The sequence below is a fragment of the Callorhinus ursinus genome, unplaced genomic scaffold (assembly GCF_003265705.2).
Source record: "Callorhinus ursinus isolate GAN/ISIS: 27379988/994484 unplaced genomic scaffold, GSC_fseal_2.0 scaffold24, whole genome shotgun sequence".
Classification (NCBI taxonomy): Eukaryota; Metazoa; Chordata; class Mammalia; order Carnivora; family Otariidae; genus Callorhinus; species Callorhinus ursinus.
In genome coordinates this window covers 4,522,110-4,536,897 of record NW_027397086.1, presented here as the reverse complement: position 1 = coordinate 4,536,897, position 14,788 = coordinate 4,522,110, and the positions used below count along the sequence as shown (strand labels likewise).

The window sequence follows — 14,788 nt, the reverse complement described above, 5'->3', positions numbered from 1 at the left end:
TTTACTGCAACCTTCTCTTGTATTTTATATACTTTGATGGAAAGATTATTTTTTCATTATGGTTTTGATTTATGTCACATATTGTGTTTCTTTTATAAAGAAAAGCCATTGCTTTTTAAATTTATCATAAATAAGTTTTCTTTCTGCACATTTGGCCCCTGTTGCTGTTTCAGTTCACTGAGTTTGGAACCAGCTGTGTCCCTGCCTGTAGACTTTCGAGAAAAGCTGAATGGTTAGTTCTTAGAAGCTCCTGTTCCCTCCTTGTGTCTCACAAAGCCTGTTAAGAGTCTTAAGATTATTTTGTTTGGTTTTGTAGTTACTCTGAAATCATACAGCCAGGCAATAGTCACTCCTTGTCACCAAAATCATCATCCTCAAATTCCCTTCTCATGTTCAGGTCTGCTTTGCTCTTCCACGTGAACCAAATGATTGTCCTTCTCTTGTCATCACCTGCCTTCTGTTGCCCCCTCCTCAAAGTGAGAAGAAAACGTGGGCTTGACCAAGTGCAAATGAAACCGTGAAATGTCAGCCTCTAGCCACGGGAGATCCAAGGGGGAAACCTAGTTGCACTGACACTGTAAAAATTTTAATCTGTGTGAAGGAGGTAATTTACCTTTGGCTTTAGTCTAACGGATTCCATTTTATTAGCTCTCTTCTTGCCTAAATTACCCACCAAAAGAAACTTTAAATCATTCCCCCCATGAAAGCATCCCTGAGGTTCTTCTGCACGCGTTCTCCGGGAGTGCAGGGAGCTGTGTTTGACATGACCTTGACTGGACAGATTTTACAGAAGTTTGGGTCCTACCTCCTCATGGGCCTTGCACACTGTGGGGAGAGCTCGCTTGTCTGCCTGTTGCACAACTGCCTCTGTGGTGTTTGTGCAGGAAACAGCCCAAAACGCTGGATCCAGTGAAGGCTGCCTGGTTCCCTTCAGCAGACGGCAGGAGGGCAAGAGTAGTGCCTACAGTGCTTTCTAGGTATAGCCAGGTATGCCCTCGCTGCAGTCAGCATTGCCGTTCCTCCTCTGTGTTTCCTTCTGCCCCTTATGCTGTATCGCAACCTCGTGAAAAGTTTTGGGAGTTAGATTTTATTATTATTGCTTTTCAAATAAGTAAACTGAGGCTCAGAAAGGGACAGTGATTTGAAACTCTGAGTTCTCTGACCCCAGAGCTCTGTTCTGTCCCCTGTCCACCATGCAGAGTCAGGCTGAGTGCCTTGTGTCAGTTGGATCTGACTGGTGTTTTTCATGTTAAACTAATTTGTAAGCTTTATGAGTTTGTGTGTTCTTTCTGTCATCTTTTTTTTTTTTTCCTGGAGTTTCTTGCTTCTCGGCCTGGAATAAAAAAAAAAAAAACCCCAGGGTGATTTAGAACATTCTTCCAAAGAAATTGGAAGCATCAGAACTGCCCCATGATTTGACAAGAGTCAAAATCTGAGGAGTGAATGTAGAAAGGGCAAGAAATGGACCCTACTAATCAGATCGATGGTGATCAGCTTATAAAAGGGGGATAGGAGGCTGCTCTGGCAGCAGTATCTGCTTACAAAGGCCAAGAAGTGAATGCTGCACCCTTGGGAAGCAAGCCCACCAGCCAGGGGGCAGGAGCAGGTTTGTAGGGCCCTGTGGCTCAGAGGGCTGGTCCTAGCTGGGCTCCCTGGGGCATCCTGTCTGCATAAGCCCTTCTGCCTACCGCCCTGGCTGGGTTACTGCACTGTGTAAATGCAGCAGTTTGCCCATGGAGTTGGAGGCATTCGTCCACTCTGCAAACACCAAGGGCCCACTGTGTGGAGGAAGAGGTCACATCCATTGAGGGAGGGAGGGAAGTAAACAAGTGATCACACGGCAGTGATAAGTGCTCGGATAAGAATTTATAACTCGCGCACAAGATGCTGTGGAAGCATAGAGGGGCGGTTGCCTGTCTTTACAGATAGTACAATCAGGAGCCTGCACTAGGTTAAACAACTTTCGTAATCATGTGGGCTAGCATTTGAGTGCTTCACATGTGCCTTCAGAGCCCTGACATCATCCTACCTCCAGCAGTCACTTGGGTGCTCAAGAAGTTGGCTATTAATAGCCGCAGGAGACTCAAAGACGGCAGGTGTTAAGATGAAGATTCAAGAGTCAGGATGACCTGTGAAGTGAGTGGAACTTAACAGGAAGCCTAGGGCTCACCATTTAAGCCCCGATCAGTCACACATATAAGGGCCCTGCCCAATACAGGTCCTCAGCACCTCGAGGTCCTGGTGGTTGTCGGCTCGTAGCCGTCAGCGATCTGCGGACTCCGAGTTATGACCGGCACCGAGATGGGCTGCGGCGCGCAGGGCCACGCCTCCGCCCCCGGCAGCCCAGGTTCCGCGAGGAAAGAGAGCGGCCCAGGACAGTCGCTTGGAGACACTCCTCCCTGCGTCTGTCAGTGAGCTGAGCTGGGCCAGGCGCGTTGAACCCCGGCCGCAGGGCACCGGTCAACGCAGAGCAGGAACCGCAGAGCCGACCAGGCAGGACAGACGCAACTGCCCAGAGTCGGGGCGGGAAGTCCTGTGGGCGGTGCACCTGCCCCACCTTCGTCCTGCTGGTAGCCTCATTGGTTGAAGCTTGACTGAGAGGCGGCTCCAGGAGCAGATGCGATCCTCGCCTTCCGCCCTCATTGGCTGGCTCCGCCTGAGGCAGCTTTCTGATCCCGCCTCTGGGTTCGCACCACACTCCTATTGGATGGTTCTACTCCAGGCCCACATACAAACTCCGCCCCACCTAAACATTGGCTCGCCAGGTCCTAGGGGCGGATCCAATGAGCTTCGCCAACCGGCTCTTTGCTCCCATTGGTCGGCTTTGATTTGGAGGGTGGCTCCTAGCGCAAGACTAACCCCGCCTGGCGTTCCCACTGGTCGTTCCCATCCCGCCCCAGAGCCGCCCCTCCCCGCCTATTGGCCGGCTCTGCCGTGAGAGGCGGGTGCCGGCTGCACTCGCGGGATCCGTGGCAGTTCAGGCAACAGAGCTGACCAAGCAGTCGTTGGCTGCAGACATGACGCCGGAGGACCAGGAGGAGACACAGCCGCTCCTGGGGCCGCCCGGCGGCAGGTGAGCGGGTGGGGGGACCCGGGCACGGGACGCGGCCTCGCCCCCTCCTACTGCGCCCAGGCCGGCGCCGCTCACCGGCTGCCCTGTCCCCGCAGCGCTCCCCTCAGCCGCCGGGTCTTCCTCGCCGCCTTCGCCGCCGCCCTGGGCCCGCTCAGCTTCGGGTTCGCGCTCGGCTACAGCTCCCCGGCCATCCCGAGCCTGCGCCGCGCCGCGTCCCCAGCCCTGCGCCTCGATGACGCCGCCGCCTCCTGGTTCGGGGTGAGGCCTCGGGCTCACCCTCCAGCCCGCCGGGGCCCCTTCTCCTCCACCGCACGCGCGAGGGACCCCTGCGCTTACCTGGCTTCGGGCGGGCACTAAGACCCTCGGCCGCGTGCGTCCCGGCTCTCCTGCCGGGGTCACCCTCCCCCCCACCCCCGACCGCCAGCCCGGGTCCCCCATCCCCTCTTCTCGGAGGCTGCCGGGGTTGGGGTTGGGGGCGAGGTTGGGCCGCGGCCCTGTGGCGCCCCCGCTCCAACCTGCGGTCGCTCCGCCCCCAGGCCATCGTGACCCTGGGAGCCGCGGCTGGGGGCGTGCTGGGCGGCTGGCTCGTGGACCGCGCCGGGCGCAAGCTGAGCCTGCTGCTCTGCACCGTGCCCTTCGTGGTCGGCTTTGCAGTCATCACCGCGGCCCAGAACGTGTGGATGCTGCTCGGGGGCCGCCTCCTAACCGGCCTGGCCTGCGGTATTGCCTCGCTCGTAGCCCCGGTGAGTGTCCCCCAGCCTCGCGCCCTGGGACCGGGAAGGAGCGGACCCGGGGGCGTGGTTCTCCCTGGCTTCGGCCTCCTGGGTGCCTGGCACCGTGCCCCTCGCCAGCTTTATCTTCCTTCCCCCGGCGACGGGCCTTGGGAAGGAGCTGCTGTTATCCTTGTTTACAGATGAAGGGAGCTTCAGAAACTGAAGCTCTTTGTCGAGCCACAACTAGTCGGTGGTGAAGCTATTACTCACACCCAGGACTGTGCCACTTAACCAGGCCTCTCTTTTGCTCTGCAAATGAGTGCCATCTGTGGATGGTCCCAGAAGCCTGCAGTGAGGCTTAGATCTCCCATTGTCATACAGACTACTGACTACAGTTTCGCAGGAAAATCCTATTCTGGTCTGTCCTCCCGCCAAAGGCCGTTGATCTCTCTGCAGTTCCCCTTCACTCCTCAGGAACTAGTCCTGCAGCTGCTTCCCCTCTTCTCTCTTCCCATCTCCCCAGGCACCACTGTCCAGGCTGACTCGGGAGCCATCTACCTAGGTGAAATCCCGGGTCTGTCACTCACCGGGGCAGAGTATACCTCTCAGTTTCCTCCCCTGGAAAATGGGAATAATGGCCTTACTCATGCAGTGGTTGTGGGGATTAAGCAAGACCGCACGTATAGCCCTGGCATGGCTTGTGGAGGGCTTGGACCCTGGCAGCTGAAATTGCAGGGTGACCAGTAAACTGTTCTGCTGGCTACGGGGCTTGGATGGTCTACCACCCACACGCCAACCTGGTCAAGATTAATAGAGTGGCTCAGTGTCCTCCCTGGTCATCCTTTTGCACCCACCACTCATTTTACCCGCATTTGCTGGGCAGCAGTCAGCAGCTGAGTCGGATTTTATGTTTTGGGTTTTGGTTTTTATGTTTTGGACAAAAAACACACCCATCTTAGTCATGGGCATAAGGTACAGAATAACATAGAAGTGTGGGCAGACCTTTCTGGCCCCTGAGTCCAGAGGAAGCAGTGGCAGTCAATGGTAGCAACTGAGGCAAAGAGTTGTCTTTCACTCCAAGGGCACCACTGGTCATCTGGAGTCACCTGGGTGTCATCTGGAGCTAGTTAGAAAGGCAGAATCTTGGGGGCACCCGGGTGGCTCAGTCGTTAAGCGTCTGCCTTTGGCTCAGGTCATGATCTCGGGGTCCTGGAATGGAGCCCCATATGGAGCTCCCTGCCCAGCGGGGAGCCTGCTTCTCCCTCTGCCTGCCTCTCCCTCGCTTGTGCTCTTTCTCAAATAAATGAATTAAATAAAAAAAGAAAGGCAGAATCTTGGGCCCCACCCTAGACCTACTGCATCAGAACCTGCATTTTATCCAGGGTAGTCATACAATGAAATGAAAGTTTGAAAAGCTGTGTGCTCTACGCACACACAGACACACACACATACACACACACACACACAGCAAGCCATGTATATATCCTTAATCCCAGTTAAAACACCCGCTGCTGCTCACTTGGAGAGGCGGGGAGGTATGGAGAGGGCTTTGCTGACCTGGGACCTGCAATTAGAGGCTCACCTGGCATGCAGCAACCCCCCCCCCCCACACACTGAGGCTCTCCTCAACTGTGAATGGCTGAGGCTTTTCAGTTTTAAGAACTCTCGGCCCTGAGTAAAGTTTCCTCTTCGTTACCAACAGGTATATATCTCTGAAATCTCCTACCCCTCAGTGAGGGGGCTGCTGGGCTCCTGTGTGCAACTGATGGTCGTCATAGGCATCCTCCTGGCCTACCTGGCAGGTAGTTTTCACAGTCTCTCTTTTGATCCCCATTAATGGCTGTGTGACCATTTTATGGATGTAGACACTGAAGTTCAGAGAGGTCAAGGGACTTGCCCAAAGTCACACAGCCTGTCACACAGACCACCTCCCTGAGCCCCTGGGATATGTGGGTCTTGCAACTACGTTCCAGGGAGAGCTGGAGAAGGTGATGTCCTCATCTTCCCAGGGCAGGAGCCTATTCCAAGGGGGCTGGGGAGTGGGGACTGAGCGGTTAGGTCAGTACCTCACTGCACAGTGAAAAACTGAGGATTCAAGGGGGTGGCTGGGGCACCCCTAAAACTCTTCAGCTCAGGAGCTTGGAAGGCCCAAGCATGTCTCTCAGAAATACCAGTACTGGATTTGCAGTGTGAAAGAGGAGGGTTCCAGGGGACCCGAGGGGCAGAGATGGGGTCAGCATGAGGAAGCTTCTGGAGGCAGACATATTTTCACCAGAACTGGGGTGGAGAGAAGCTTCACATCAGACAGTCCCATGTCAGGGGACGCTTACTGGCTGTGTGACCTTGGCCTGGTCACACTGCCCCAGAAAGCCTCACTTCCCCTGGTTTTAAGCAGAGATAACCTCACCTAGTCCAACGCTGTTAACAAGAATTATCAAGGCCTGTGCTGAGACCCAGAGGGCCTGGAGTATGTGCCCTCTGGTTCTTCACAGTGGGTGACATCCTGGTCTGGGCTCTTTGATTTTTGCCCACTTACCATCCAGACTCTAATTCAGAGTCCTGCCAGCAGTCTGGTAGCTTTGGGGGCCCTGCGGGTGCCAAAGCTCCTGCCAAATACAGACACTGACATTTGGGACAGACACATGGGTGTCAGTATGCCTACGGAATTCCCTCCAGTTCATCCTAACCAGCACATTTTTTTTATCGGTTTCTGTGACTGTTGATCCACTGGTGTTCCATGAAAAGTCTCTCCCACTCCATCCCCTTTCCTCTCCGGAGGAGCCAACCTCGCCTGCTTTTTGGTGGCCTTCCAGAGTCTGTGCATACTTATTCTCCCTCCCCTACCTTTTAGACAAAGAGCAAGTGCCTCATTCTGTTTTTAATTGCCACATAAATATTCACTGAGCATATGTAGCATCATGATGTGCCCACCAGCGTTTCTACAATATTTATCAACCCCAGTTGGTAACAATATTGGTGACAGACACGAGCGTAGCCACACAGAGGTAGTGCGGCCCCCACCCTTGAAGCTGAGTCCCTGGGGTTGGCGAGAGGGCAGGCCAGTCCCGGTAAGATCCAGCCTGGCCCACTCCGGCTCTGATATCTGACCACCCCCCCCCCCGCCCCGTCCCCCATCCCCCAACCAGGCTGGGTGCTGGAGTGGCGCTGGCTGGCTGTCCTGGGCTGCGTGCCTGCATCCTTCATGATGCTGCTCATGTGCTACATGCCTGAGACCCCGCGCTTCCTGCTGACCCGGCAGAGGCGCCAGGAAGCCACGGCTGCTATGCAGTTCCTGTGGGGCTCTGAACAGGTCTGGGAGGAGCCCCCGGTCGGGGCTGAGCACCAGGTGAGGGGCTGGGAGCCAGCACCGGGGCGGGATGGGGATGCGGGGGTAGGAAACAGTGAGGTATGGCCCTTTTGCGGCCGGGGGACGCCAGCACAGCCTGTCCCCCAAGGCTGCGCGTGCGTGCGCGCGCACACACACGAGGAAGGGAGGCACAGGTGGGGGAGCAAGCAAAGGCCGGCTGGAGCCCACTACCTGGCTGGGCCCTAGCCTTGACCTTACTGTTCCAGAAAGAGAAAAGGCCGGCTGGGTCACAGGGAATCACGGGTGCAGACTTGAGGAATTGGAGTTTTAAATGAGGTGTTGTAGGACAGGGGAGAAGACAGACCCTCTGTGACCGTCACATCCCTAAGCCTTCCTTTCTTCATCTGTAAGATGGGAGTCCCAGCACATGCCTGGTGGTGGTAGGGATTCAGCGATGCCCGGAGAGGTGCTCGGCTCAGGCCTAGGCCTGGAGCTGGTGGGATTCTGGAACCCCTGGCTTTGTGCCCATATAATCTCTTCGTGGTTTCACCAGCAAATCAGGAAGGGCCACCGGGAGGTGAGGATCTTGGCACCTTACAAATGGTGAGGCTAAAATGATGCGGGGACCTGTCTTGGACATGAGGCCCAGGTGATAAGAAGCTGAGGCTCATTCCCTCCACCAGGCTTTAGGACAGTGGCTGGAAGCCAGCACGCCCCTCAGGCAGAGGTAGGGAGGAGCACTGACACCGGCCTCTATCTGAGCAGGGCTTCCACCTGGCCCAGCTGAGGCATCCTGGCATCTACAAGCCCTTCATCATTGGCATATCGCTGATGGCCTTCCAGCAGCTGTCAGGGATCAATGCTGTCATGTTCTATGCAGAGACCATCTTTGAGGAGGCCAAGTTCAAGGTAAAGAGGCCTCCGCCCCAGCCTGCCATCTGGATGCCTAATCCCGGGGTCTTTGCCTGACCCGCCTCGGCCCATCTCCCCAGGACAGCAGCCTCGCCTCGGTCATCGTGGGTGTCATCCAGGTGCTGTTCACGGCCATGGCGGCCCTCATCATGGACAGAGCTGGGCGGAGGCTGCTCCTGACCTTGTCAGGTGAGGCCCCAGGGCCAGGGCTCAGCCCTGTGAAAGTGGGGTGGCGCAGGCCAGGCTCCCCACCACAGGCCGGAGAGTCTTTGCTGGGGCCACCGCATGGCAGCAGGGAAAGGCCAGCCAAGCACCCGTGAGGAAAGGCCGAGATTCATGGGCGCCCTTACTGAGCGCTCGCTCCAGACCAGGCCTGCGCTGACAGCGTCACCGTAGCGTGCCTTAACCCTCGCAGCGAGCCTCCGTGCAGGCGCTATCAGGAGCCCAGTTTACGATAAGGAAACTGAGGACTCAGGAGGGGAAGTGACTCAGAAGCTTGTGGTCTTTTGGGGCAAGTGACTTCACCTTTCTGAACCTCAGTTTCCCCTGTTTGAAATGGGGGCGACGGGGCCATCGTGAGGATCCCGAGGTGATCTGCATGGGGGTCAAGACCGAGCTGCTGCCACAGTTACCCCTCCAGCTCCTCAGGCTAGGGAGGCTCTGCCACCAGGAGGCTCGGAGTCTGCTGTGGTTCAAGGTCCAAGCCGGGGCTGGCAGGACCGGGCCGGGTGCCGCGATTCTGGGCTCCTAGGCACCACCGCTCGCTGGCCTCCCAGAGAAAGCCAGGCCCCATTGCTGTGGCCACACCGCGCCAAGACTCCAGCCCTGAGTGCCACATGCCCGGGCTGCGGTCCCCTTCTCCCAGGGCCCTGCCCACTGCCACCCTCCACTTGCAGGTGTGGTCATGGTGTTCAGCACCAGTGCCTTTGGCGCCTACTTCAAGCTGACCCAGGGCGGCCCCAGCAACTCCTCACATGTGGACCTCTTGACGCCTCTCTCCATGGAGCCCGCCAGCACCAGCGTGGGGCTGGCCTGGTTGGCAGTGGGCAGCATGTGCCTCTTCATTGCCGGTGAGGAGGGGGTCCGTGGGGAGGTTGGGGTGGGGGCATGGGGACATCCTGTCACCACCAGGTTCCTGCAGCTCCCAGCAAGTCCAGGCCTACCGGGCCTTGCCTCTCTAGGACATGGGTCCCCACCTCTGCGTTTATGGCTCTGACCATGTCCCAGGCACTGCCCCTTTCACTTAATCCCCGCCCCACCGAACAGCCCTCCGAGCAGGCCCCATCATGACCCCGTTCTACAGAGAAAAGCCTGATGCGTAAGCAGTGGAGGGACCCGCCTGAGGCGGAGGAAGGCTCAGAGCTGGGGGACCCAGACTAGAAACCGTGAGGCTTTGGCCCAGGGGTGCTGTGGCAAGCCCAAGGGTCTGTCCCCATGGGCTCTGATGCCTGTCTTGCTCCCACAGGCTTCGCTGTGGGCTGGGGGCCCATCCCCTGGCTCCTCATGTCTGAGATCTTTCCTCTGCACGTCAAGGGCATGGCCACTGGTGTGTGCGTCCTCACTAACTGGTTCATGGCCTTCCTGGTGACAAAGGAGTTCAGCAGTGTCATGGTGAGTGCAGGCCCAGAGGACCTCCTCCTCCCGTAGTCGGTGGGGAGCAGTTTTTAGAATTACTCTTACTGCGGAAGACTCAGGGTCAGTGGCCTCGCATGCAGGCTGAAGCCACCCTCCTGGGACACCAGCCATCTTGGTCGAGGATGAGGGGAGGCTTGATGGGCCAGGAAGGTGAGGGACCTAGGCTGTGACCACTTGGGAGACTTCAGGCTATCCTGGCAGAAGGACAGCAAGACTGGCCTCCGCCATTGGACGCCGGGGCCATGGGCCAGGTTATAGGGCCGTGTGGGAAGTACCCTGGCTTTGGAGTTGATAGGCCTGGGCTCTAAGCCCACCCTGGCCACTTCCCACTGTGTGACCTTGGGTGTGCTGCTCACCTTCTTAGAACCAGCTTCCTTGGCTGAAAATGGAGGAGGGTGACGGCAGCTTCCCCTTACGGTTGTGGGAGCATCGGTTCATTTTAACATCCTGCTACTTTCACACGGATGACCTGACACAGACCTGGATCCTGCCTCAGGGGCTCCCCGGCTGATAGGGAAGGATGTTTCTGGAGCAGACAGGCCACCTGTTCAGGCCTTCATTCCCCTCCACGTCTCCTGGGACATACCATGGCCAGGCCTGTTCAAGGAGCCGGAGATAGCAGTGAGGTAGACAGAGCTCCCTTTCTGACCAGACTGGCATGGCAGTGGAGAGAAGACGAACCACCAGGAGGCTGGGCTGGAGCGAGGAGGGGCAGGCCGCGAGAGGCGTGGATGCCTGGGGCTGGCCTGGAGTCCCTGCAGGGCTTGGGCCCACTCAGATGGGCTGCCCTGGGGAGCACACTGGGAAGACCAGGGCAGAGACTTAGAGATGGAAATGACTTGCTGGGAGCTGTGGGGGCACCAACAACAGAGGGAGGAGATGGTAAAGGACCTAAAGGGACCCAGGGGTGCACAGCATCCAAGAGACTGAGAGAAGAACTTCTGGGGGAAGGGCAGTGACGGGTCCCAGAGGAAGAGGAGCCAACAAGGGAGGGGGCTTTGGTTCGGGCACCTGGGAGGTCCCCGGGCCTGCGCTGGGAGGGCGGCCAGGCTCTGAGTGAAGGGAACCGTGCGCTCTTCCCTCCACGCTGGTGGGCCCTGGGTGCCTTGTGTACTCACACTGCCCCATCTCAACCTGCTGAGAGCGCTCACCCGTTCCCCCAGGCACCGAGAAGAGACTCCTCCGGAGGCAGGGAACTCAGCACAGGGCCAAAGCAGAGCGTAGAGAGTGGGTCTGGGGGCCCTGGAAGCAGACCCCGGGGTGGGGGCCCAGCTGTCACTTGATGCAGAAGTCTGACAGTGAGTGTCAGCTTCCCCGTCTGCGCGACATCCACACCCTGTAGGTGTTTGGCCCAGGCTTCTGGAAGGCGGGGCCAGACCCTCCTCCACTCCCCTGAGCCTGGCCAAGGCAGCCTGGGGCCTCAGCTTGGGATCCCGGGAGGGCTCCTGGCCTTCTGCCATGTCCACACCTGGCCTTTCCGTCCCTTTCCAGGAGGTGCTCAGGCCCCACGGAGCCTTCTGGCTTGCCTCCGCCTTCTGCATCTTCAGTGTCCTCTTCACTTTGTCCTGTGTCCCGGAAACCAAAGGAAAGACTTTGGAGCAAATCACAGCCCATTTTGAGGGGCGGTGACAACCCCTTCTTGTGAGCGGCTGTCCCTCCTCGCAGGGCCAGCTTTGGGCTTCAGCGGGGGGCGGAGCCCACCTGTGACTCCAAGCTGGGCCTCAGCCAGAGCCTGGAGCCCCTGCCCGCCCCCAGGGAGCTGGAGCCCAGGACCGCAGCCCCTTGGAGCCTTGTCCTCCAGGGCCCTTCCTTCCTGCCTGGCTCTCTACAGCCCAGCGGACCATGGGTATGAGGTTCCCGGCCCCTGGGTCCAATTCCCGCCACCCCTCTGTGACCTCGGAGGAGGGAACATCCTGGAGTGGCCTTGTTGCTCTGTGGTCCTTTGTCCACAGGCCACCTCCATCTTGCCATGAAAGCAACAGCAGAGGAGGGAGACTCTTGACTCCTCCTTTTCTGGAGGAGATGCTTTCGAGGGGTGGTCCCTGGTTTCTCCTCTCCGTGGTCGCGTTATCAGGAAGGAGCTTTGTTTGCCAAATAAAGATTTGACTCAGAAAAATCGGGTCATGGCCTCTTTGTGTGTTTGAGAAGGGTATTTTCCGATCCCTTCCCAAAGTAGGCCTCCCACAAACTGGGCCTTGCCAAGAACATCTATGATTTCCTTTCTCTCATGGTCTGCCAGGCTTCCTCTTGGCTCTTGGAGGTCATTTCTGGCTCCTTCCTTGGGCCCAGTCCCCTGGATCATTAGTCATCAAATCTCATTAACAACAAAAAAGCATCTCTTTTCCTATTGACTTTAATGGAGCCAGAAGTCTTACAGGTTGCTTTTTATTATCCACTATATAAGTAATACATGTTTATTGTAGGAAAACTGAAAAACTTAGATTTACTTAGTATAATTATTTATATAATAGTTAACTGTCTGCTAGGCATTGCCCTAAGCACTTTATAAGCATTAACTCATTTATTTGGATAAATGGTGCAATAATTACTCACAGCTGTACCTTTCCAGAGTTAACTTCTTTTAAGAATTTGGTTCTATCCTGAAAGATCTCCCTCCCAACATATATCCTTTCTAGCATCACTGCACACAAGTAGGACATCACACTTTTGTTCAGAATCTGAACTGTGCAGTCCTACCATGTGCCCGCCTCAAGAGAGAAGTGTGGAAATCTCCACCTACAAATGTGAATTTGTTTCTCCTTGCACTTCTGCCATGTTTTGCTTCATGTACCTTGGAGCTCATGGCTCGCTGCGCGCCCATTTGGGATTGTTATATTCTGATTGTTTTTGTCCTTTAGCATTATGAAATGACCTTCTTTGTCCCTGGTAATATCTCTTGTTCTGAGGTCTACTTTGTCTGTTATCAGTATCACCACTCCAGCCTTTTTCTGATTGGTGCTTTGACAATGATTTTCAATTATATTGTACTATATGTTCCTTTTTCATAGCATCCTATACTTTTCTTTGTGACGGAAATGCCTTTTGGGGTTTCCCTGAGGATACATACATTCACTTTTAAAAATATTTTAAAAATTCACTTTATCAAAGCATTATTTACGTACCACAAAATTCAAATACATACTATAAAATTCAACAATTGTAGGCATAAAAATTTGATGACTTAGGTTGAATGTATACACAGCTGTGTACCCACCACACAATCAAGATATAGGACATTTTCCTCACCCCGAAATGTTCCTTCATGTCCCTCTGCAGTCAGCCTTGTCTCCGTAGCTTTGTGTTTTCTAAACTTTCATAGAATGGAATCACATAGTTTGTAGTATTTTGCGTCTGGCTTCCGTAACTTAGCAGAGTGTTGTTTTTATTTTTATTTTTTTAAGATTTTATTTATTTATTTGACAGAGAAAGAGCACAAGCAGAGGGAAGCAGGAGAGGGAGAAGCAGGCTCCCTGGGGAACCCGATGCCGGCTTGATCCCAGAACCCTGGGATCATGACCTGAGCTGAAGGCAGATGCCTAACCGGCTAACCCACCCAGGCGCCCCGTAGCAGAGTGCTTTTAAGATGCATCTGTGCTGCGTGCACCAGCGGTTCATCTCTTTTAGCTGTTGAGTAGTGTTCCATTGGACATTTGGGCGAGTTCCAATTTGGGGCTGTCATCACTAAAGCTGTTGTAACAATGGCATACCGTTCCACTACTGGGTCCTGTGGTAAGTTTATGTGTAACTACACCCTAAGAATCTGCCAAATGGTTTTCCGAAATGGTCGTACCATTTTGCTTTCCCATCGGCAGCGCACAAGAGTTCCAGTCGCTCCCCATCCTCAACAACGCTTGGTATTCAGTATTATGAATAAAACCATTTGCACATTTTAATTTTTTGAAAGTTGTCCCCTAGGCTCTGATTTCCTCTGGAATCAGGTTGTCTTGGTCCTTCTCTTCTATGCTGCTGGTTTATCTCAAGGATCTGGGGAGCTTTGGTTGTCCATATTTAGGAATGAAGAACTAGGGGGTTTTAATTACAGTGGCTGGTATATGCCCCCTAGCTCTGCACCTCTTCTCAGTTCTGTTATGGTTTTTGTTTCCTTTACATATCTTCACTGTCGTTTCAGTGGGAACTAGAGGAAGAGAGAGGGGCAATGTGTAAGTTCAGTCCACCAGCTTGAAATGGAAGCTCTCTACATTCTTTGAACGATTTGTTTGCCATGGGAGTCATAGTGTCTGGTAAAGAGCAGGTGCTTAAATATTTGTTAAATTCAACAAATTAAGAGGATTTTGTTGTATAAATATGTCAGAACTTAAATCAACCTCACATTGTTCCATATTCAGATTGTTCTTGGTTTTCTGCTTATTGATAATTCTGCCACGACATCTAGAATTAGAGAGGAAGATGAGAGAGATGGAACAGAGGAGAGATGAGAGAGATGATGAAGATTGGAAAGATGATGGTGAAAGAGATGGAAACAGAAAACAGAGATGGACATGAGGGAGACAGACATGGAGGTGACGGTGATGTTGGAAGTGGAGACAGTTAAACTTGTGGGCAAGGAAAATGCCACTGTGGCTTCAACTCTACCTTGGCCTCTTTCCTCCATAACCCAGGGTCCAGGAGCCTGTGCAGTGTAGTGGTTCAGAGGCAGTGGGCTTAGTTCAAATTCTGGTTATACTACTCACTGCCTGCGTGACCTGGACAAGTCATTTAACTTCTCTCAGCCTCAGTTCATTCATCTGCAGAATGGGCATAATGACGCTATCTCCCTCATGGGGCTGTTGTGAGGATGAAAGGAGAGAAGTATGTAAAGCACCTAGAACTAAGGATGACACAGAATAAGTACTCAATGATGTTAGCTGGTGGTGGTGGTGAGGCCGTGGTGAAGGTTGGGAGCTGCATGCAAGGTGTGATGCTCAAGGGGTGCCTCAAAGGGATATGTTAAATCTTTACACATTTTTCTCTTCATATTCTATTTCCTACCCTGATTTCTCAGCAACTCCTACTCATACCATCTCTGCTACCAGCATCCATTTACAGCTACTGATGACTGCACACACACACACACACACACACACACACACACACACACACAGACACGCTCTTCAGAGGTTCCCTAAGACTTCCTTGGGGACTCCTCAT

The 14,788-nt window shown here is 54.5% G+C and overlaps 1 protein-coding gene and 1 long non-coding RNA gene across 4 annotated transcripts; one reads left to right on the top strand and one right to left on the bottom strand.

Annotated features, from left to right (window-relative positions):
* Positions 1-1,071: 1,071 nt before the first annotated feature.
* LOC112836598 (uncharacterized) lies at positions 1,072-2,847 on the bottom strand. Its single transcript, XR_003211527.2, has 2 exons — positions 2,030-2,847; positions 1,072-1,333 (listed from the first exon to the last, which is right to left on the bottom strand). It is a non-coding gene; the product is annotated as an uncharacterized lncRNA (long non-coding RNA).
* Positions 2,848-2,943: 96 nt separating this feature from the next.
* Positions 2,944-11,756, top strand: SLC2A8 (solute carrier family 2 member 8). 3 transcript variants are annotated; one of them, XM_025888426.2, is made up of 10 exons: positions 2,947-3,073; positions 3,169-3,331; positions 3,610-3,816; positions 5,489-5,588; positions 6,933-7,132; positions 7,859-8,002; positions 8,086-8,194; positions 8,902-9,075; positions 9,471-9,616; positions 11,132-11,756. In XM_025888426.2, exons 1-10 carry the CDS (start codon positions 3,018-3,020, stop codon positions 11,267-11,269), a joined length of 1,437 nt encoding a protein of 478 aa, XP_025744211.1. In that variant the 5' UTR covers positions 2,947-3,017; the 3' UTR covers positions 11,270-11,756. The 3 variants fall into 3 exon arrangements, with proteins under 3 accessions (XP_025744212.1, XP_025744211.1, XP_073761837.1); XM_025888427.2 differs by lacking the exon at positions 9,471-9,616 and having other exon boundaries at positions 2,944-3,073; XM_073905736.1 differs by lacking the exon at positions 3,169-3,331 and having other exon boundaries at positions 2,966-3,073.
* Positions 11,757-14,788: the final 3,032 nt, after the last annotated feature.

Excerpts from the sequence above, each read along its gene's own strand:
- SLC2A8 (XM_025888426.2), top strand. The coding sequence starts at position 3,018 with ATGACGCCGGAGGACCAGGAGGAGACACAGCCGCTCCTGGGGCCGCCC. Across the intron at positions 7,133-7,858 it reads CGGTCGGGGCTGAGCACCAG|GGCTTCCACCTGGCCCAGCT; the intron begins GTGAGGGGCTGG and ends CTATCTGAGCAG. Across the intron at positions 8,195-8,901 it reads GCTGCTCCTGACCTTGTCAG|GTGTGGTCATGGTGTTCAGC; the intron begins GTGAGGCCCCAG and ends CTCCACTTGCAG.